This window comes from Thamnophis elegans, chromosome 11 (assembly GCF_009769535.1).
Source record: "Thamnophis elegans isolate rThaEle1 chromosome 11, rThaEle1.pri, whole genome shotgun sequence".
NCBI classification, from domain to species: Eukaryota; Metazoa; Chordata; class Lepidosauria; order Squamata; family Colubridae; genus Thamnophis; species Thamnophis elegans.
Genome location: NC_045551.1, coordinates 14920453 through 14942293, shown reverse-complemented (window position 1 = coordinate 14942293; position 21841 = coordinate 14920453). Strand labels below are relative to the sequence as shown.

Here is a 21841-nt window from a genome sequence, read left to right as displayed (position 1 = left end):
TTTTACAAATCCATGTCATCATCCCCCCTCATCCAGCAGCTCAAGCCATCGCCAGAGGGCAAGTCAAGTACAGCGACAACCCTGGGGAGGATCCAATGACAAGAGACCTTAAAAGCTGTGCTTCCAGCAGACCAATGGCTTAACAACAAAGCCTTGACCCTTAAAGATGGACTAGCCTGGAAGGGAACCAAGCTGTATGCCCCTACCAGCTTGAGACTTCAGTTCCTGCAGGGCAGCCATGATTCCAAGCTTGCTGGACATTTTGGTTACTTTAAAACCCTGCCCTTAACTAGGAGCCAATTCTGGTGGCCAAAGATGAAAGCAGACATGGAGGACTACACAAAGAGCTGTGCCAACTATGTCACTATGAAGAAGCCAGGAAAGCCCCCTGCCCTCCTCCAGCAAGTGGCAGACCCAGTCCAATCCTGAGAAGAGATCGCCATGGACTTTATAGTTGAGCTCCCAGAGAGTGGTGCGAAAACGGTCATTTGGACCTTGATTGGCTTATTCTCAAAGTAAGCCCACTTCACAGCCTGCTCAGGGCTACCCTCAGCCAAGAAACTAGCTAGAATGTTCATCAAGCAAATATACAGGCTACATGGGGTGCCATGCAGGATTATCTCCAATAGTAGCGTCCAATTCACTTCAAAATTCTGGAGGGAATTCCTATGTGCAATAGGGTCCATCCAGGGACTCAGCTTGGCCTTTCATCCGAGCACAAATGGGGCAGTAGAATGAAAGACGAGTACCTGAGGTGTTATGTGGACTACTAGCAATCCATCTGGGCAGACTTGCGGACTTTTGCGGAGGTAACCTACAACACAGTGCATAGTAGCACAGAACTGACCCCTTTCCAGGTCACCAGTGCCATGGAATTTGTCCCCATGTCTGAATTACCCAGGGAGTCGCCCTACAACACTTCAACAACATCCAAACAGTTAAACAAAATACATATATAACATTTTGGCTAAAACAGTGTATTACAACAGAATATGCAATGCGTGCTCCAGCTACCTATGTGTACCAAAGAGGTCAAAAGTAATAACTGGAGTAGTAAAAAAATTACATTATTAGTGTAAAATTCAGGTAATTATGGGCAAATAAAACACTAAAATAATCCCAAAGGTTTTTGTAAACTTGTTTACATTTTCTTGTCAGACTTGAGAATATACACAATAGAGTAACTGATATGGCATGTATTCCCCTAGATATAAACACCTCCCAGGGTGTAAATAATCAAGAGTTATCCATACTGTTATCTATACTGCTTATCCATACTCAAGACAGGTTCAGTTGCTTTTAATGCCACCACACAAAACCTAGCCACCTAGTAAGTTTTTTTTCAGTATATCAGAAAGCAGAAATTGTACACAATTTAAATTGGCGAATTCTGTTTTGATGTTCGTAAGTGGAATAACTAGAGGACTTTGAATATAAAAACAGCACTTCAGAAAAACACGTTTAGTATTTCAACCTGTCCTGAGTTACAAGGACATATTCATAGTCGGTACGGTATCATTTTGTACTTTCTAGTCAGAAGTAATGAGAACATTACATTTGGGATGACGGTACTTGACAAGCTTTGTTTTGATGATTTATGCCAAGCACACATGATCTGAGTGTGGCTGTTGCTTGGTCATAGTCCAGAGATAATAATTGGGAGAAAATCCAAGTAGTGAGAGCTTGAAGAGGTGTGTGTTTCTACAATCTATCTGAAATTGGTACAGCCTACATTATTGCATGCTCTGATATTGCATTTTAAAATTTTTCTCTATATATTTTATATCAGCAATCAAATTGAAAACAGATTTTCTGTAACGCTACATTACCTCCACTAGACCGATAAGATCGCATAGATTAGGCCTCCTCCGAATTCCATCAGCCAGCCAGTGTAGACTGGCAACTACCCGGAGGAGAGCCTTCTCGGTGGCTGCTCCGACCCTCTGGAACGAACTCCCCGTGGAGATCCGGACCCTCACCACCCTTCAGACCTTCCGCGCCGCCCTTAAAATCTGGCTATCCCAGCTGGCCTGGGGTTAAAGACTCTAACCCCTACTCGAATTGTATGACTGTTGAGTTCTTAAATGATGTTGTGCCTTTATGTTGTAAATTGTTTGTCCTCCCCCCCCCCCTTTGAACTGTGAGCCGCCCTGAGTCCCCCCAGGGAAAAGGGCGGCATACAAATAAAGTGAAACTGAAACTGAAACTGAATTTGAAAGCCTTGTAAAGATATATTCTATAACATTTATAACCCTTACCGGGCAATGCCTACAATTACAAAATGAGGGACATGTTAAATGCCATAGAAATATCTGGAGTTAGGAGGGGGAAAAAAGATGGCACGCTGCTGAGTTTTAACAAGAAGGGGACATAGGAACTAGATGTGATTCATTTTTGTTTTTATTTTTTTTTATTTTTTACAAAGCAATGATAAAAATTACATGAGATAAATGTTTAAAGACATCTCAGGAAGTCACCAGAATGGATGCTGCCTAGGCTCTGCAGATCCAACCAAGGTGCTGAAAAGCTGAGGCAACAGTGGTCCCTGCCAAACACAGATGTGAAATGGAACCGAGGACTCCAAGATTTCGCTTACTAGGATCTATAAAAATAAGACAGAATATCCATATGACGTAATACAAATAGCAACATTAACAACTGTTGTGCAAAATTAATTTCTGAAATGCTTTCTTTTCATCCAATAAGTTCTTCTAGATGCTTCAAGGAAATTGTTGTCATCTTCATATACAAAAAACCACCCTTATTACTTATTTATATGACACTATCCGATAACCCGGCGTTGCCCAGGTATTTATTTATAGGGCGGAAATGTCCGGACCAAACATAATTTCTAACATTGGATTTTCCCCCTTACCAGAGGGAGCCTCCTTGTGGAGTACTGTGAAGCCGTTACCATGGCAACTCCACTGTGCTGCACAGTAGAAGCCATTTTATGGCAGTACAATAGAAGCCATTTTAAGGCACAACAGGCTGTATATTAACAGTACACCCAAGGGGTTTTCGGGGTATCTTACCCCCACACTATTTTTGTCCAGAGAATAAGTCTGTACATGCTTTCCACTCATGGCACATGATTCCCAATTTTAAATAAAGGGCTAAGTATCTGCATAGCATTTTTAACTCATGAAGCATTGTTTTCCCAATCACTAGCCCCAGTAGGATGGTCACTTTTACATTTTTGATAGCTGGCTGAGTACAAGAAAAAGCTAAGCAACTAGACATTCAGATATACACATTCAAATTTTCCTCTTCTCTGTTTCTCTAATGATGATTTTCATTCTATTCTCTAGGGCAGAGGTAGTCAACCTTTTTATACCTACCGCCCACTTTTGTATCTCTGTTAGTAGTAAAATTTTCTAACCGCCCACCGGTTCCACAGTAATGATGATTTATAAAGTAGGGAAGTAACTTTACTTTATAAAATTTATAAAGCAGAGCTACAGCAAACCCCTACCGCCCACCATGAAAGCTGGAATGCCCACTAGTGGGCGGTAGGGACCAGGTTGACTACCACTGCTCTAGGGAATACTAACACATGGACCTCATTCACAAATATTACGCTTCTCTCTGGTTTAATATAATGTGCAAATTCACTTTATCACTTAGCATTATGGATAGATAAACCCAACATCTTATTTTTGACTTCAAATGTTTTCTGGGAATAATGAAGTCTATACAGATCCATTATATAGTGCAAGCCAGATTTTTATGCAAAATTTGCTGAATAAACCAAGAACAACTTAAAATCACCCTGGATTTTCACAATGCACACAATCAGATTAAAATACATGCCTTAGCAAGATTCATGATCATCGTTCTAAATTTGGTGATTTTTTTTTTAACAATAACATTTAAAAAATTTTTTTAATGCTCTGACACAATAATAGCCTCATTTAACCAATAATAAAGTCTAATGGTCTAGGTAAATTAATTCCAAGTGTGTATTCCCCTATTTCTTTCCATTTTCTGGGGAAAATATAGGACCAGCTTATATCAGGGGTGTCAAACTCAAGGCCATGGAGCCGGTCTGGAAATATCAAAGGACTGGGCTGCAGTGCCTCTGGCGGTTAAAACGGGCCACGTGCGCCCCTCCCCCCTTGCGCCTTGTTTTCATTCTCCATGGCCTCCTGCCGCACTCTGGGCCACAAACAGGCCCCAAACAGGCCCAAAACAGGCTGAAAAACGGCTCAAAAACAGGCCACATGACCCATTTTTGGCTGGCAGTGTGCCATGGAGGGAGAAAATGAGGCACGGGATGGCACACAGATCACCCATGCCCCATTTTGGCCAGAGGTGCTGCAGGAAGCATCTGTCCTGCCACCATCACCCTGCCAGCCCACAGAGAACTAGAATGCTGATCTGGCCCTCAAAGAAATCCAGTTTGACAACCCTGAGCTATATTGTCTAAAAATAAACTTTAATTATGGATTCAGACTAATCTTGAGATAACAACTCATATTTTTGTAAAACAGTATATGGATGTAAAGTGAAGCAGGAGTTTATAAACACCACCACAGAGTTGAAAACAGCTTTGCAAGAAATGATGATTGTAACTCTCAATACAAGGACTCACCTCCTGTGTAATAGCCATAAGCATAGAGTATTCTTCCAATTATCCATGCTATACCAAGTCCTGTAGCAACACGCTATGAAGAATGAATAATTGCACATGAAAGGATGTTTACAATTAAATGGATATTAAACAGACAGTTTGTCACAACAATTAGGATTTATACTGTGGGAGAATCATTCTGGAAATATATGATTACAGTAGCTAAGAAAGTAAATAAAGACAGGTACAAAACATAAAGCTTACTCCACTATTTCATTTGCTCCAGATTCCTTTTAACACCCTATATTGGGCAAGTGCAAAAACTATGAAGTGACATGATCAGTCCAATTATACTTGCTTTTACCCTGTATAACTTTTACCTTTCTTTCCAACTTTCTCTTTATCAAGTTACATTGTGAGCTTCTTTAATAGTGTGAATTTATGTTGAATGTGACAGAGCACATTCATTGGTTAAAAAGATCAACTTTTTGTGGTCTGATTCATGTTCCTAAACTATGTTTCTAAGCAATAGCTGTCATCAATACCAATCCAAAAATATTTATTTCATAGACAATCTTCCATAATTCTTAAAATGGAACAGATAGATTACTCTTTAAGAGCTCAAAATATAGAAGAGAATAAAGGGACAGATCTCCCAAAAGTGATGAAAGAATTATGGATGGCTATTCTAGAGATCCAACAGTAAGAGATAGGTGTTGAGACAGATGAAATACTTGGATTAAATAAGTATGATGTAAGGAGATGCAAGATCCCAAAGGAGAAACATGAAAGATTTACCAAGTCAATAAGAGTTGAAATTCTAAAAAGGGCAAGAGATGATAGATATAGAATACTTCTTAATATGGTGGCTATTTCATTAAGAATTAGAAAAAAGAGGTAGAAAGTAGGAATTGGGAAAATAGTATCATGTATACTGATATATAATAGAATATATTATAACAACAATGTATACACAAATGTTAGAAATTGAAAGATTATGATTATGTATATTTAAATAGTATTGTTATCATTAATATTGTGTATAAAGCATATTGACCCAGACAATACACTGTTCACTAAGCACTTATAGATGTTAAAGAAAAATAAAATTATATATAAAAAGAAGTTTCTGTATTATTATTTTTTGCAATGTAAGTGCTAATTTAAAAAAGAAACTTGCAAATCAGGATGCAATATTTTACACTGATGCCAGATGCTGTTTATTGTATGAAAGTTATGTATTTATTAATTACATTTTTTTGTCGCCTATTTCATTATGAGGTGACTCTGGGCAGCTTACAACATTAAATAATAAAAAATACAACAACATGTATGCATTAGGAATAAAACATTAAAAAGAATAAAATACTATACAAATACAAATTATCAGCCATAACTAAAAGATAGATGGGTTTGACTATACAACATTAATTCATCTGCCTCTGGTTTTACTATATTGCCTTAAGTAGCATTATTGGGTTAAAAAGGTACATAAACATCCAATGAACAAGTTGCTAATCATATCCAGACCTAAAAATATTGTTCTTACCGGGTAATAGATCCCACTGATTCCAAGAAAGAACAGGAAGGAAGGATATGTTTCCAAGCTAAAAACACACAGATTTTAAATTATACTTCATTAATAGGTTTTACTCATTCATGTCCAATTGAACATTATACAGAACCTTACACATCCACAAAAAGAAAGCAGACTATTCTGCTATCCCTTGATACCTTTAGCTTGCCTGCAATCATAATAGTAAACACAAGTAGATTCATTTTACAATTTATAATTTTGCTGTGGTTTTTTTTTTGCACAATATATTCTTGATCACTGTCTTCTCAAGCAGGTGCTTTGCAGTTGTCTAGAATTATATCCAAATGACCAATAGTAGCATTTCATGATATCTAAACACAGATCAAGCAACATGACAGTCTGCCCCATTTATGTCCTCAGGAGAAAAGGCATATCAAGAGTGCTGCATTGAAGTAACCAATATAGATTTCAGGCTTCCACAATTCCACTATTATGTGCAATGGAATTCAGGTGTCTTCTAGGCACCAAATCTGAAACAAATCAGGAACGAGCACAATCTAATACAGACTACTTACGTGTTCTGGTGTGCCCTCTGGATACAGTTAAAGATATGTCCATTTTCAGGGTCTGTACTGTACATGGTTGGATACTATTGAGGGAAAAAATAGATACATATATGATGTTATATATGTATGTATGTATGTATGTATGTATGTATGTATGTATGTATGTATGTATAGCTATATAAATAATATATACATTAATCCAAAGTTTACAGTATATTTTTTGGCATGTACTTTTTTTCTTACTCATACAGTGAGACAGAAAATTGGAAAACATATAGACAAATTAAAAATTAAAAAATACATTAATACAGCAAAGAATGATTAATAAAAATAACACTTATAAATAATAAAATACTGTAATAAAGTAAAGTAACTACATTACCATACTTTTGACCACTTTTGTTATGAAAGTAAAAATTAGATATATGAGAAGCATAAAAATATCACAAACCATCTCCGAGATCCTTTTTGGATCAGAAACACCCCCCCCGGTGGGGGGGGGGGGCGAAGAAGGGCAGCGTCTCATCAGACCCAGAGGGAGGCAACAGGTCCCTTGCAGGTCGGAGATTTGCCTATGAATCGGAGTCGGGGTGGCAGAATGCAATACGAGTGACAAGATGCTGGCTTTTTGTCAAAGCAAATTAAACAGGAGGGTGTGGAAGAGATGAAAAACTGGTAAGAAAATTTATCTAACCCACAGCCATAAATCAAACCTGGAAAAGGCAAAGAAATCTTGAGAATATGAATAATATTGATGGTAAGATTGGGACTTTTTCAAAAAGAAAGAAAGAAAGGAAAAGGGAGGGTTGAAACACCAGACCCCCCCCCCCCCTCAAAAAAGCTATTTGCTTGAAACAATTTCAGACAGAAAGATAAAAAGCAGAGAAGTGACAAACCCATCAATTATAAACTCTAAATTTGGTTTTGGATTTGAAATAGAAACCAAATATTTCATAGGATTTACTTTTACTTTGAATTTCTTCCAACTAATATAATCAAGAAAAAAGCACTTCTTCTCACTGATAACGGATAACTTAACCTTGATTGTGCAGGAAGTTTTAATTAATCAACTGCCATAGATCAGAACTTGGAAAAGCAGGAGGCAAAAGAGAAACCCAATTTTGGCTGTTTGCAAGCTTGTTCCAATTGATATATTTTGAGCAGGTATTAAGGGAAAGAATAATAACTCAAGAGCTTGGAAATAAAAGGGTTTTTTCCTCTTTCTTCTTTTTTTTCTGCAAAAGACTGAGATGGCCTCAGCTTCTCTTCCAGTTTCAAAGTAGTTGAATTAACTAAATTTAAGGTGGACCAGAATCTTGAAATAAGACTTGTATAACTAACTGCAATTTTGGAACTGGACATTAACGAAGAACAAAAGACCAAGATGGCTTCCATTGCTTTTTCCTACAGCAGTTGAAGTAGATAAATTTAAGGTGGATTAGAACTCTGAAATAAGAATTGTATAACTAACTATAACTTTGGAAATGGACATCATGGAAAATTGGGAATTTGAAGAACTACGTGAAATTATAAAAATATGCATAAATCAGTAAAATCATTAAAATCAAGCTTAAATATAATTCTGAACCCAGAGAAGCAGATATCTATAGAATAATTTAAAGGAGGGGGGGGCAAGACAATGAAGGGGTAGAAATGGAGGGAAACAAAAAGCAGACCAAAAACTCCATAGGTCTTGGCAGTGGTATAGGGAAAACTGTAAAAAGAGGTGGTGTCCCAACAAAAGGAAATAAAAAGCAAACAAAAGTGATTTTGGGGAGGGGCATAAGGAAAATTGAAGTAGGGGATTATGCCCCAACAAAGAGAAATATAAAATATCCTTTTGAGGGTGGCCTGGGGAAAATTGATGAGAGTGGATGTGTCAAAACAAAGAAAAGGGAGAAGACAGGAACAGAGAAGTGGGACAAAAGACTTACAAGGAAAAAAAATCAAATAGATATGGGAAAATATAAAGCTAAGATAAGGGTTTTATTCCTAAATATGACAATAAAATGGAGTTTCTAACTGATTGAATATAATAATGGAAAGATAACCAAACAAAGGCCAAAATATATGGAATATCAATAAATATGAAACTGATATGGGGAGGTTGTAAAGCAGAAGTTTGTGATTCACTTTTATACATGATAATTAAACTGAGTTGCGAATTGACTGAAAATGACAATAGAAGGACAACTAAGCATTTTAAAACATATGAAACATATGAAACATGGATATATTATATAACTTTTAAGATGATGAATAAAGTGTGATGTTTATTGCTTGTTATTCTATATAATAGATTAAGGGAATTGTAACGAACATTGAACAGCGAGGTTTGCCATTTATAGACAATTAAGGATAATCTAATCCAAGATATGGAAAAATGGAGAGGGAACATGAAATACACCTACAATGGGAAACTATTGAGATTTAAAGACAGAATCACAAATTGGGGGCATGTAAGGATGTATAATTATATAAAGATAATGATGAGAATAGCTGGGAACTGTAACCAGGTCTACATCTCGACCAAAATTAGACTTGGGGAGGGGGGGTTAAAAACACAATGACTATATATGTATACTTTTTGTTCTATTTTTTTTAAAGGAGGAGAATATATGTTAAAATTAAATATGTATACCATACTATAAATACTATCAACACAAAATGAAGCTTGCTCACAAGCTGAAATACACCAAGTAAATGACATGAAAAGTGGGAAGAAAAGGAGAGAGGTAAGGGAAGAAGAGAGGGGTAGGAGAGAGGGCAGGGGGGGGGAACAGGAGAAATGAGGAGTGGAAATGGGAGTGAGGAGGAGAGAGGAAGGGGAAGTATAGATGGGAAGGATGACAGAGGGAAGAAAGGTGGTAGGGAGGGGGAGGGGAGAGGAAGAAGAAAGTGATGGATAAGGTACAAATATGGTGTATGGAGAGCAGAATAGCCAATAATTGTTTTGGGGGAGTTGATGGTAAGATGAATTGATGTAAACATTTAATAATACAATACGATGCTGGCTATGTAATAGTATACATGTAAATTATATGTTAGGAAAATGAAAAAAATAAAAAACTTTACCCCCCCCCCCAAAATATCATAGAACTGTAGAATTGTGAAGTTGAAAGCAATCAAAAATATCATCAGTCTAACATTCTATAATATGCAGGAAACTAATCAACTGTATTCATAAGTGGGGAAGGATCAATATTCTCTTAGAAACCTCCAGAAATGGATAACTCACAACCTCCATTGATTAATTGTACAGATCTTGCCCCCTGAAGTTTTTCCTTGTATAAAACCTAAATAGCTGCACTCACAATAATTATTTCTGGTTCTAACTTCTGTTCCAATGGAAAATACTTTCTTACCATCTTTCCCATGGCACATTTTTACAAATCTGAATGCTGATATCAGATATCCTGTTTGTTTCTCCAACCTTTCTTCAAAATTTGATTACATAAATATTATTCAAATTCAACTTCTGTGACCTGTGTATATGTGCACGTGTGCATGCACACACAGGCACTGCTTCCCCTATGATGTTTTCGATTTCTCAACCACTATTTGTTTACATTTATTGGCTGCCCTACTCCAACGGACTATTGGTGGCATACAGAACTAGAAAAAACATAATAAAAACACTAACTCAGAATGACAGCCAGACTAAAAGGATCCAATAAGCAACAAAATCAAAACAAAACATGAGTTTTTAATAAACATTAACCATGGATGGGGACCAAAGCCAGATTTTCAAAACTTCCCAGAATCCTGGGAGAGAGGGTGGTGTCAGATGCTTAAAAATGCCATGCAATTTGGAGGAGGGAGTCAATTTATTGGCAGTGTCTATGACAACTGATATTTTATAACTGGTTTCCTGGTGCCTAAATGCCTGAGATCCCATCACCTTTAGGGGAATGTTTATGATGGCCGTGTGGGATGTTTTACTTTAATGTCTAACGGAAGATAGCCATGGGAATGTATGTTTATTCGGCTCTCAGGGCAGTTGATAAAGGGAACATTTTCACACTTGTGTATTGGCTAGAATCTGCATTCTAACAAAGGGAAGGGTTCACTACTACTTTAATTCTACTTGCATTGCCTAAGGGGATTCAGATGTTGCTTTGCCTTTAATGGCTTCCATTTTGAAATAATCTATTTCAAGAGTCTTCACTTTCTTAAGTTAGGAGAGGAGCCCTTACAGGTGCTATCTTTATTCTGGGGGGATGCTGTTCTGGGGAGGGGGAGAGGAGGCATGTTTTAGTCCCACAAGATGACAATGTCTAATGGAGGGACCTGTAACGCATCCCCTCTGCTGAAATATACTGAGTGGGCAAAACAAATTGGGAAGTAATCAGTCTCTCACATCCAGGCACTATGCCATATAGAGCTTTAGGGATAACAGCAACATCTTGAATTGCTGTCAGGATCCAACTGGCAGCCAATGCATCTCATGGAGTAATGATGACATAGGTGCACCCAAACAGACAGCCATTACTTCTCACACTGCTACATTTTGAACTAGCTGTCAGTTCAAAGCTTTCATATGGTCTTCAAGAGCAGCCCCATACAGAGTATATTACAACATGCTATATGTGAGGTGACCCCGGGCTAGTCTACCGTCCTAATATTTTCTGCTGATCCAATTTCTAATCAGCATGGACCTTTACTTTTTGAGAATTGCCCCAACCAATACATTGCAGTAAATCCAAAAAAAGTGATTAGTAGAATTGCTGCAACATACTGTTACCATACATGATACAGTAATTTGACTTTCTAGTGATAATAACTACAAGAATATTCCAAGTGATAAATCTAATTCTTTAGAAGTGAAATCCTGATCAGAACAAGATGACTTTTCCCCAAGAAAAAATAAGCCTCCCACTAATTTGTCTCACTTGTCTAGACTAAGCTATTGGCTCTCAGAAAACACTAGGTCCGTCATGGTGAACATATGGCACAAGTGCCACAGGTGACACATGGAGCCATATCTGCCAGCACATGAGCCGTCAGCTCCAGCGCGCATGCACATGTCAGCCAGCTGACTTTGGCCTAGCAGAGGGCCGAGGGAGGCCATTTTCGCCCTCTCCAAGCTTCAGGACTGCCTCCAGAGCCTGGGGAGGGTGAAAAATGTGCCCAAACTACCAGAAGTTCGGAAATTATCTGTTTCCTGCTTCCAGAGGGCCTCCGGGGGAGGCTTTGCATTATGGGAGTTGGCATGTGTGCGCGCTATCGTGCGCTCGGGCTCGCATTTTTGGCACCAACAACAAAAGGGTTAGCCATCACTGCACAAGGTCATATTGATTAATATAAAATGAGGAAAAAAGAGAGGAAGGGTCAGTTGTTTATGCAGCTATCATACCTGTATAACTAGATAACTTTAAAGCTTTTTAGCACTTACATGCTATATAAAACAAAGCAGAATATGCATATTATACCTATCCTAAGGCAGAAATACCTAGCATTACATTTCAGAATTGACATCTAAATATAAGCAAAACCTCTGCTTCTCAACTCAAGCCAAGGGATGCACCCATGGTACTGAAAGTGGCAGAGAAGTCCAAGAAAAGTAACAGAGCCATACACTCTGTCCACTGTCACTGTTCTGCTACATTTCAGTTTCTGTATTAAAACAAGACCTGAAACCTGAGGTATACAAAATATTTCAAACTGTAACCTCACTGGAAGCATTCCAATCCCATCCAGCTTCCCTGGTTTTACAAAAACAGCTAATGGGTTCATTTTAAGAGCACACCTCCAGTTGAAACCAGAGCGAATTACATCCTGAGTATCAGTTTCAGACATAATGATTTGATCAACAACCATTCACATACTTCGTCCAGAACAGAAAAGTTTTGCCTACTAAAATTTTCTCTTCTATACAATTATCAAATATTTTATGCAAAATGGGGTGAAGATTTTGAGGGTTTTTTTAAATAGTGGATTTTTAACTGTGAACTGTTGTATGCTGCCCAGCGTTATGGTGTGTTGGGTGGCTAGAGGAGACAAAGAAATTTTGCAACAGATACGTACTTGGATGATTCAGCATTTACTTGGAGATGGTGGAAAAGCTTAGAAATAAAGGAACACTTTCACCTAAATCTGAGGAGAAATGAAAACTGAGAGAATATAGGAACAGTTCTTCTTCTACTGCTACTTTTGCACTACTAAAAATTATGTCTACTTGTCAAATATTTCCCAATCCTGCTTGTTGTTAGTTAGGTTTCTCAGTTACTGCATTGAAAGTGGAGTATATACCTCGGCTATCTCTCTTCTCAATTGCAGTATCGAAGGAGTAGATTCTTGGGCAAAATGTGTTCTCCCTTTTATTCCACCCGCACCCCACCCTACCCCAAGATTCCCAAGAAAGGGAGGGAGACTACAAGTAGGAAAGATTTCTACCATCCATGGCATGAGCCATCCGTAAGAATATGTGCACCATCTTGGGGCACAGAAATGAGAACATCCCATCTGTGGTCTAAAAACAGAACATCTGAAGGTGTTCCAAATCTGGTATAGTTCCTTCATGACTAAGTAACAAATGTGAATTTGGCAGTCCAGGTATGATTTGCTAAGGGCAGAACACAGCTGCTTGTGTATTAGGCAGAACTCCCATAGTATAGAAGATAAGTTACCGTATTTTTTGGAGTATAAGATGCACTCCCCCCCCCCCAAAAGAGGCTGAAAATTATTAGCTTTTTCAAAGCTTTTTTTCAGCCCTAATGAGATGTTAACATTAGCACCTCATTCGGGCTGAAAAAAAGCTTCTAAAGTATAGCTGATTGTCTGAGGGAGCAGCAATGAGAAAAGCAGGCAAAGCAGGAAGGAAAGATCGCTTCACTCGTTAGCACATTAGGGCTGAAAAAAAACTTTGAATATTTTTACTGCTACATACTGTTGGAAAAATTTCCCAGTTCGTTCCAGCTGGGAGAAGTTGACGGCGAAAGATTTGAAGATAACAGGCTAAAGCAGGTTTTATTACAGAAGGGCAATACAGCAAAAGTGACCAGCATTCCTGTCTTGCAAGATGGTTTTGGGGGTTCTGAGTTGTGGTTTTATTGTTTTTTTTTTACCCTGGGTCAATGCAAGTTGAGGGTTCATTCTTTTGTTTCTGATGTCTGTCCAGAGCAATAGCAATAGCAATAGCAGTAGACTTATATACCGCTTCATAGGGCTTTCAGCCCTCTCTAAGCGGTTTACAGAGAGTCAGCATATTGCCCCCAACAATCCGGGTCCTCATTTTACCCACCTCGGAAGGATGGAAGGCTGAGTCAACCCTGAGCCGGTGAGATTTGAACCGCTGAACTGCTGATCTAGCAGTAGCCTGCAGTGCTGCATTTAACCACTGCGCCACCTCGGCTCAGAGCTTCCCTTCCTGCCTTAAGAGCTACTTCTTTTGTCCAGTTTCTATTTTGGGGAGATAATCCTCTCAAAGGCAAGGCAGAGTGTTCCTGTGACTAGTGATTTCTATTCTTTTGGGGATAATCCCTTTAAGGGCAAAGGAGGGATTTTTCCTATCCACTATCTTGAGTTTTCTCAATGGTTTCCTTCAGGCAAGTGCTGGGCTGGTTTGTTGATTCAGCTTTGTTACATTTTTACCAGGTGTGAAGTGTGTTTGGCTGAATGCCCTGACATCTAGTTAAACTTATTAACAGTTTCCCTGGCCGCCTGGGGAAATAAAAAAAGTGGCAAAAAGTGTTGTTTTATTATACTATTGTGTTTGCTTGCTTTTCTGGTGCTATGGGAATAAAAATGTGGTAAACATATGATAAAAATATGGGAGCTTCACCCAGGTGGGGGGCACCAAGGTAAATCTGATAGGCAGAATTTTTCCCCCCTATTTTCCTCCCCAAAAACTAAGGTCTGTCTTATACTCCAGTGCATCTTATACTCCAAAAAATACAGTAAATATAACAAGATGTAAACTAGATCACATACAGAGGAAATGCTGCTCATGGGAACCTTTCTATTTAATGTAGCTTCCTCCACCAGGATGTTTTCTCTGTATTGGAATCCTGATCTTTCAATTTCAAGCACCTCCTCTTGACTGATACAAATTTTACAGTTACTTTAATTTAGCTAACAGCAGCTCTCATTTTCATTATCTGCTTACAGGTAATCCTCACATAATTATGATAATTAGTTTGACTTTGTAAGAAGTTGGCAGGAAATGTTGCAAATCATGATTATGTGACTGCAGGATCATGCAAGTTATTATTATGAACTGGTGGCTAAATGCTCAAATTGCAATCATGTGAGCCAGGATTGCAGCAATAGCTGCAACTAGAAGTCTCCCATATTCAGTATCATCATAACTTCAAACACTGAATAAGTGATCATTCAACAAGAACCCTCTGGAACGACCTCCCCGTTGAGATCCGGACCCTTACTACCCTCCTGGCCTTCCGTAAAGCTACTAAGTCCTGGCTGTTCTGGCAGGCCTGGGGCTGTTGAAGTATCCAGCCCCACTTTAATTGTGAATGTTGTTGTATTTTAAATTGTTTTGTCTTATTTATCCCCCTTCCCTTCTTATTGTAAGCCCCACGGAGTCCTCCGGGAGTGGGCGGCATACAAAACCAATAAACTAAACTAAACTAAACTACTGAAGAGTTGGGGTTTTGGATACAGGAATTCCTTGATTTCAGATTTGTTCAGTGATCAAAGTTACAATGGTGCTGAATGGAGGGATTTATGAACAGGTCTCAAAGTTAAGGCTGTTGCAGCACCCCACAGTCATGTGATCAAGATTCATGTATTTCACTGCCAGCCTGCCTGCAGAGGTGCTTTAACTCCCCTATCAATACCTTTCTGGCAGACTGAACTTTGTGACCTCTGAAACTCTAGTTGACCTTTACTATCTTTCCCCCTCACTGCTGAACAAGCATGCATGCCCAGCCTGAATACAAGATATGGAATACAGAGTTGGAAGGGATCATGGAGATCTTCTAATCCAATCCAACCCGCTTAAGCAGGAGACCCTATAGTATTTCAGACAAATGTCTAATTTCTTCTTTAAAAACTCCAGTGAAGGTGCAACCATTAACTTCTAAAACAGTGGGTCTCAACCTTCCTAATGCCGCAACCCTTTAATACAGTTCCTCATGTTGTGGTGACCCCCAACCATAAAGTTATTTTATGTTTTCCATATTTTTTTGAAAATATGTGTTTTCCGATGGTCTTAAGCAACCCCTGTGAAAGGGTCGTTCGACCCCCAAAGGGGTCCTGACCTACAGGTTGAGAACCACTGTTCTAAAAAGAAGCCATTCCACTGATTGATTGCTATAACTGTGAGGAAATTTCTTCCTCGTTCTAGGATGGTTCTCTCCTTGATTAGTTTCTATCCATTGCTTTTTGTCCTGCCTTCAGGTGCTTTGGAGAATATCTTGACCCCCCCCTCTTCTTTGTGGCAGCCGCTTAAGACACTGCAGACTGCTATCATGCCCCTTCATGAGGTAGCTGCTAGATGCCAGAGGCTTTCTTCCCCACAGAATACATAGCAGTTTCCTCATGAGACTGGAGTTAGACTTTGCATTGTGTTGCAGCTCAGGAGTTTCTTGCAGCCCCAGAGCCATGGCATGCCGTATAGCCCTTGAGCTGCAGCATATTCTTTCCCTGGCCTCCTTGATATCATGCTGCACTTCAGCACCTCCCAATTTGCATGCAACGTGCACTGGCCTTCAAGGGCTTATGTGCTACACAATCCACTTGCTACTTGGTGATCCACAAGTCAGGGCAGCTGGCACTGTAGGGATTGTTGTTGCTAAGTGATAGTCTCATGGCATCATGTTTTAACTACTGGTACTTTTCTAAGCAATGGAAATTCCAGCCCCAACTGTGGTTGTAGTGCCTTGAGAAATGCCTTATCGCTTCATTGGCACTTACTGACTTTACTCATTTCTGCAGTCCAAATCTTTATTCACTTTATCTTTCAAAATTGTAAGTGGTATGGATCCAATTTATTGGAACAAAATTTGTGCTCTTAAATTAAAGGCACCTAAGGCCCCCTGTATAAATCAGGTTGATAGATTCTCACTGGACCTTTTTAATAGTTCTGAATTCCTTCCCCATGGGCTATGAAAGTTTTAAAACTGGTTACTTGTTTTACCTGTTTATTCTTTATTATTATACAATATATTAATTATTTTTAAAAATATTGTTTCCTGAAAGATGAAGCACAGTATTTTACATAATTCAACTGGAAGTATTCACAACATTTCTACACATAGACACACACATTTCCTTTCAGGAAATGCTAGAGTTTCTGCCTCCAGAAATAGCTAAGTAGGGGAATTCTGGGAAAATCACCCATGCTTACCTCCACATGATATTTCTTGCGTGCTTTCGACACATTTACTGCAAGGTGTGTTATCAAGACAAAACTGGCAGTACCAGTGAGAATCACATAGCCATATTCTTTTGAAAAAACCACCATTTTGGCCCTATGAAGAAAGTTCAAAGTAGTACATTAGTGCATGTTCATTCCAATATACAGTAGGTAAGAATATATCAAACAGGTAATGATTATATTCTTTCCCCCAGAAGAGAACATTAAAAAAATATAAGAGTAAAGAAAGTGAGATCAAAATGGAGGCCGATTTCTACAGATTAACACTTCTGAAGCTTGTTCTTGGGCCCGTCATTGTCAAATCCAACAACCAACTTTTTCCCCATCCTGAAATAAATTAAACCTTCCTAGAGAAAGTTTTTAAGGCACCACAAGAAAACAGAAACAAATAAGGCAGCTTTACGGTAGTATTCACATCTCTTCTGTGTAGCTTCATTACACATCCTACAGGAGAAAACATATGTTAAATCTTTTAAGAACTTTGGTAGATTGAAAGCATACCAATTTCATCACTGGGAAGCTGAGAGTTCTTTATTCTTTCCATTAATGCCGCTAATTTTGAAAATAAAAATAGAGTAAGAGTAATTTGCACCAGAGGTGGGTTGTTGCCAGTTTGGCCAGGATCGGGCAAACTGGTAGTAGCAGCAACGGGACGTTCCGCCCACCCTCCTGGACACTTCTGCACATGCGCAAAAGCGGTGCGAATGCAACCTAACTGGTAGTAGGTAAATTGGCAACGCCCCTCTGACTTTCACCCAGGATGGGTTTTCTCACGCTTCAGTTTTCTCAAGTTTGGGTTTTCCTAGGGATCTCCTTTCTAACTATTAGCTAGAGCATGGGTGTCAAACTTGTGGTCATATTGCCTCACGTGATGTTTCACGACATTTTCCCCCTTCATGGAGCTGGGGTAGGCATGGCTTATCCGTGATGCATCTGGCCTGTGGGCTGCCAATATGACAACCCTGATGCTAGAGCCAACCAAACTGATATCATCTGCTGGGCATTCAGGTACCTATATCATAATAAATTCCAAGAAATTCTGTGAGTCTTGTTTCAAGACTTTGTAGTTGTAGTTGTAGTTTATTGATCTTGTATGCCGCCCACTCCCGAAGGACTCCGGGCGGCTCACAATAAACAAGGGAAGGGGATAAATAGACGAAACAACACTTTAAAATATACAACATTCACAGTTACCGTGGGGCTGGATATTTCACAAGCCCCCCGGCCTGCTGGAGCAGCCAGGACTTGGTGGCTTTGCGAAAGGCTGGGAGGGTAGGAAGGGTCCGGATCTCCACGGGGAGGTCGTTCCAAAGGGCTGGAGCTGCAACAGAGAAGGCTCTCCCCCGGGGAGTCGCCAGCCAACATTGGCTGGCAGATGGAATCGGGAGGAGGCCTAACCTGTGAGATCTAATTGGTCTATGGGAGGTAATTGGCAGGAGGCGGTCTCTCAGGTACAAACAAAACATGTTTAGATTGCGCGGAAGTAAACAAGCACAAAGGGACATCAGTGTAAAGTCACAAGGAGCACAAATTATTCTACAAACCAGAGTTTAGCATGATTTAAAACTCAAGTCAGAAAAAAATATACAGTAACTGGTTTCCTGGAGATTATTTAGAGATTTTTACCCAAAGCTTTCTTCTTTTGCATTTGGTGTTCTGATATTAATGATTTGTTTCACCTGACAATCTAGCTAGAATTATGAATTATAGAATAGCATGGGATTGAAATAGCAAATGCCTTAGAAAATTTTAAAAAAACTTTTTTCTAGAAAACAAGATAATATTCCTTTTAAAATAAGTGCCTAAGCAAAGCCTATGCTGGTTAACTGTCCCTGAGTGATTACTTAAAAAATGATAACTTTGTAATAATTCTAAATGCTTATGCACAGGAGACAAATTTCTGGGTATGGACTTGGCCAATAAAGGGTATTCCAATATTCCAATAAAGGTGAGATGATAATGTACAAGTCCTTAATGAGCTAAAAATGAAGACAGACTATTGCAAAATATCTCCAATTTACAGGATTCAGTCGTAATTCCAAACTATTGTCCCAATTCATCTGCCTTTCATAATTTTCATGTCCTTACGTAAAACCAATATAAGTTCTAGTATATGCTGATACAGTACTTAAAGCTGCAACCTCGGTGTAAATGAAGTTGCATTTTTATATTATGTGAGCAAAGATATATTTGGGACTAAATTGAATTTTCCTCAAGCTTACTCTCTTACAAATCTCACCAAGCCGCAGCAGCAGTAGCCATAACCACTATGAATAAATTCAGTAAAACAAGCAGTGTAAATCCTTGTTATCTGAAATATTTGCAAAGGGAGATTCAAACCGGTAGGTGATGAGTTCAAGGTCCACCTTAAGCATGAAAGTGGGGTGGATGACTTTGAACCAATTACCCTCTCTCAGCCCAACCCATCTCACAAGGTTGTTGTGGGGAAAATAAAAGGAGGAAAGAGTATTAGGTACCCGTAAATTCAATCCCCTTCAGTTATTTATAAAATAAAAGCAGGATACAAAATATATAAAGAACACTGCAGGCAGCTAATGTTTCCTATGCCTTCTTTATTTTTTCTAGATACCCTAGTAACTAAGCAACGTTGTATTCAAATATGAAATAATTCAAAATCTGGGTAAACAAAAACTGATTTTAAAAACATAGCAAGTTGCTTTCTCTCTGTAGGCAGTCTTTCAAAAAACAATTCAGGAAGCAGAACAGCCTACCCTCCTCTTGTTCTCCTAGTTTAAACTTTAAAAACTCTCACTTTCTTGCTCTCTGCTCTTCTGTGCTTCCATATCACACCAAAACCAGAACTGTGAAGCCTGACTAGCACAGAACTTCAGGCCCATTTTTCTTTTCTTTTGCTGCACGTTCCTGAAATGTACAAGTTTGGAGCTACTTGCTTGAAGGAAACAATTGTGTGCTGCAAAAATTCTAATTGCAAATTATGTAATATCTACTATACGACAATACTGTATATGTTTATAAATATTATTACAACCTAAATGACAATTTAATTTAAGAGCCGAGGTGGCGCAGTGGTTAGGGTGCAGTACTGCAGGCCACTTCAGCTGACTGCTATCTGCAGTTCGGCGGTTCAAATCTCACCGGCTCAAGGTTGACTCAGCCTTCCATCCTTCCGAGGTGGGTAAAATGAGGACCCAGATTGTTGGGGGTGATATGCTGACTCTGTAAACCGATTAGAGAGGGCTGAAAGCCCTATGAAGCGGTATATAAGTCTAACTGCTATTGCTAATTAATGAACTATAGAAATAGTTTATGTAAATATGAATGATATTTATTATACCAATACGGAAACGCTGTAATGAGTTGAAGTTTGTGCTTTGTTTTTTAATGTTTAAATGTTTAATTATTTTTTAAAAAATTCTAATTTCATTATATTTCGGCTAAAAGAAAGATACTTTCCCCCATAATGAGAAGCGTAAGCACCCCATATATACCTACAAGCCCTAAACACCTACAGCACAGCCAAGCTAACCTCAACTAAAGGGGAAATTCCTGGCAGTGAGAACAACAACAACAAGTTTTAAAGCAGAACCCGGAGAGGAAGAATTTGGTCCCAAACAATGCACCTACTGAGCCGAGGTGGCGCAGTGGTTAAATGCAGCACTGCAGACCACTTCAGCTGACTGTTATCTGCAGTTCAGCGGTTCAAATCTCACTGGCTCAGAGTTGACTCAGCCTTCCATCCTTCCGAGGTGGGTAAAATGAGGACCCGGATTGTTGTTGGGGGCGATATGCTGACTCTGTAAACCGCTTAGAGAGGGCTGAAAGCCCTATGAAGCGGTATATAAGTCTAACTGCTATTGCTATTGCTAATTGCTAACTGCTACCTCTTTAGGGACAGAAATAAGCAATGGCGGTATCCATATTTTGTGACAAACAGCAGAACTATAGTTCACGCTACACTCACCAAATACTACTTTAAAATACGGCTGGCTAGTCGGGAACAATATGAAAGCGCTTCCAGACCTCCCGCAGGTTTTGCAGAGAGCAGACAGAGCTAAAGTCTGCAAGGACGATTCCGGTGTAAATTCAAGAGCTCAACCGCCTCAGTCTCACAGGTGTGGAGTCAGGAGCAATTCCCCCCCCCACTCCCCCCCCCCCGGGAAGGACAGGCAAAGAAAGCGTCTTTTTACGACGATTAGCCGCCAAGTCCCCCTAGCAGCGGCCTTCGAAAAGGCTTTCCCTGCAAGAGGGCAGGCGCTCACCCTTCTCTGCGTGCTGATTCGGCAATCAAAGGGCCAAGGCAGTAGGACCGTACAGCAGCCGTTCACCCGAGTCACCTTCCTCCTGTTAGCGGGAAGCCCAACACCTTTCAGGAGAGCCTGAAATAGCTCCGCCCCGAGCAGAAAGAGGTTCCTGTGGGCGCCGCGAGTTCTTCCTCTGACTCCAATGTTCGTTCTTTCTTGATGCTCTATGCAGTGTTTTTCAACCTTGGCCACTTGAAGATGTCTGGACTTCAACTCCCAGAATTCGCTGGCTGGGGAATTCTGGGAGTTGAAGTCCAGACATCTTCATGTGGCCAAGGTTGAAAAACACTGCTCTATGAGTGCTCTTTGCTCTTCGCTGTCATTCGGGCGTCCAGATTTGTGCCGCTCAGACGCTGTAGACATGATAGCCTTAGTGATGGTGGCTTTTCAGTCTTGCAAACGGTGTTAAAATGGATGGAGGGGAAACAAGTTCTCGTAATACTTGCAATACTTCAATTTAACTTCTCTAGAATTTTGCTGTTTCCAGGACGATGGGCCCCTTGGGGCACTATAAAGGCAGGATTAACCCCCCCCCCGCCTGTT

The 21841-nt window shown here is 39.5% G+C and overlaps 1 protein-coding gene across 2 annotated transcripts; it reads right to left on the bottom strand.

The window, feature by feature from the left end:
* Positions 1-2382: 2382 nt before the first annotated feature.
* On the bottom strand, positions 2383-21483 carry MGST3 (microsomal glutathione S-transferase 3). Of its 2 annotated transcripts, none has more exons than XM_032226624.1 (6): positions 21257-21483; positions 16986-17109; positions 6686-6759; positions 6123-6180; positions 4595-4667; positions 2383-2602 (listed from the first exon to the last, which is right to left on the bottom strand). In XM_032226624.1, exons 2-6 carry the CDS (start codon positions 17100-17102, stop codon positions 2493-2495), a joined length of 432 nt encoding a protein of 143 aa, XP_032082515.1. In that variant the 5' UTR covers positions 17103-17109; positions 21257-21483; the 3' UTR covers positions 2383-2492. The 2 variants fall into 2 exon arrangements, with proteins under 2 accessions (XP_032082515.1, XP_032082516.1); XM_032226625.1 differs by lacking the exon at positions 21257-21483 and adding an exon at positions 20959-21145.
* Positions 21484-21841: the final 358 nt, after the last annotated feature.

What these genes read in the sequence shown, in the direction of transcription:
- MGST3 (XM_032226624.1), bottom strand. Translation starts at nt 17,102, where the DNA reads ATGGTGGTTTTTTCAAAAGAATATGGCTATGTGATTCTCACTGGTACT. An exon ending in GCAAGAAATATCATGTGGAG is followed by an intron (nt 6,760 to 16,985) that starts GTAAGCATGGGT and finishes TTCCCTCAATAG; the next exon opens with TATCCAACCATGTACAGTAC. An exon ending in TCAGTGGGATCTATTACCCG is followed by an intron (nt 4,668 to 6,122) that starts GTAAGAACAATA and finishes CATTCTTCATAG; the next exon opens with CGTGTTGCTACAGGACTTGG.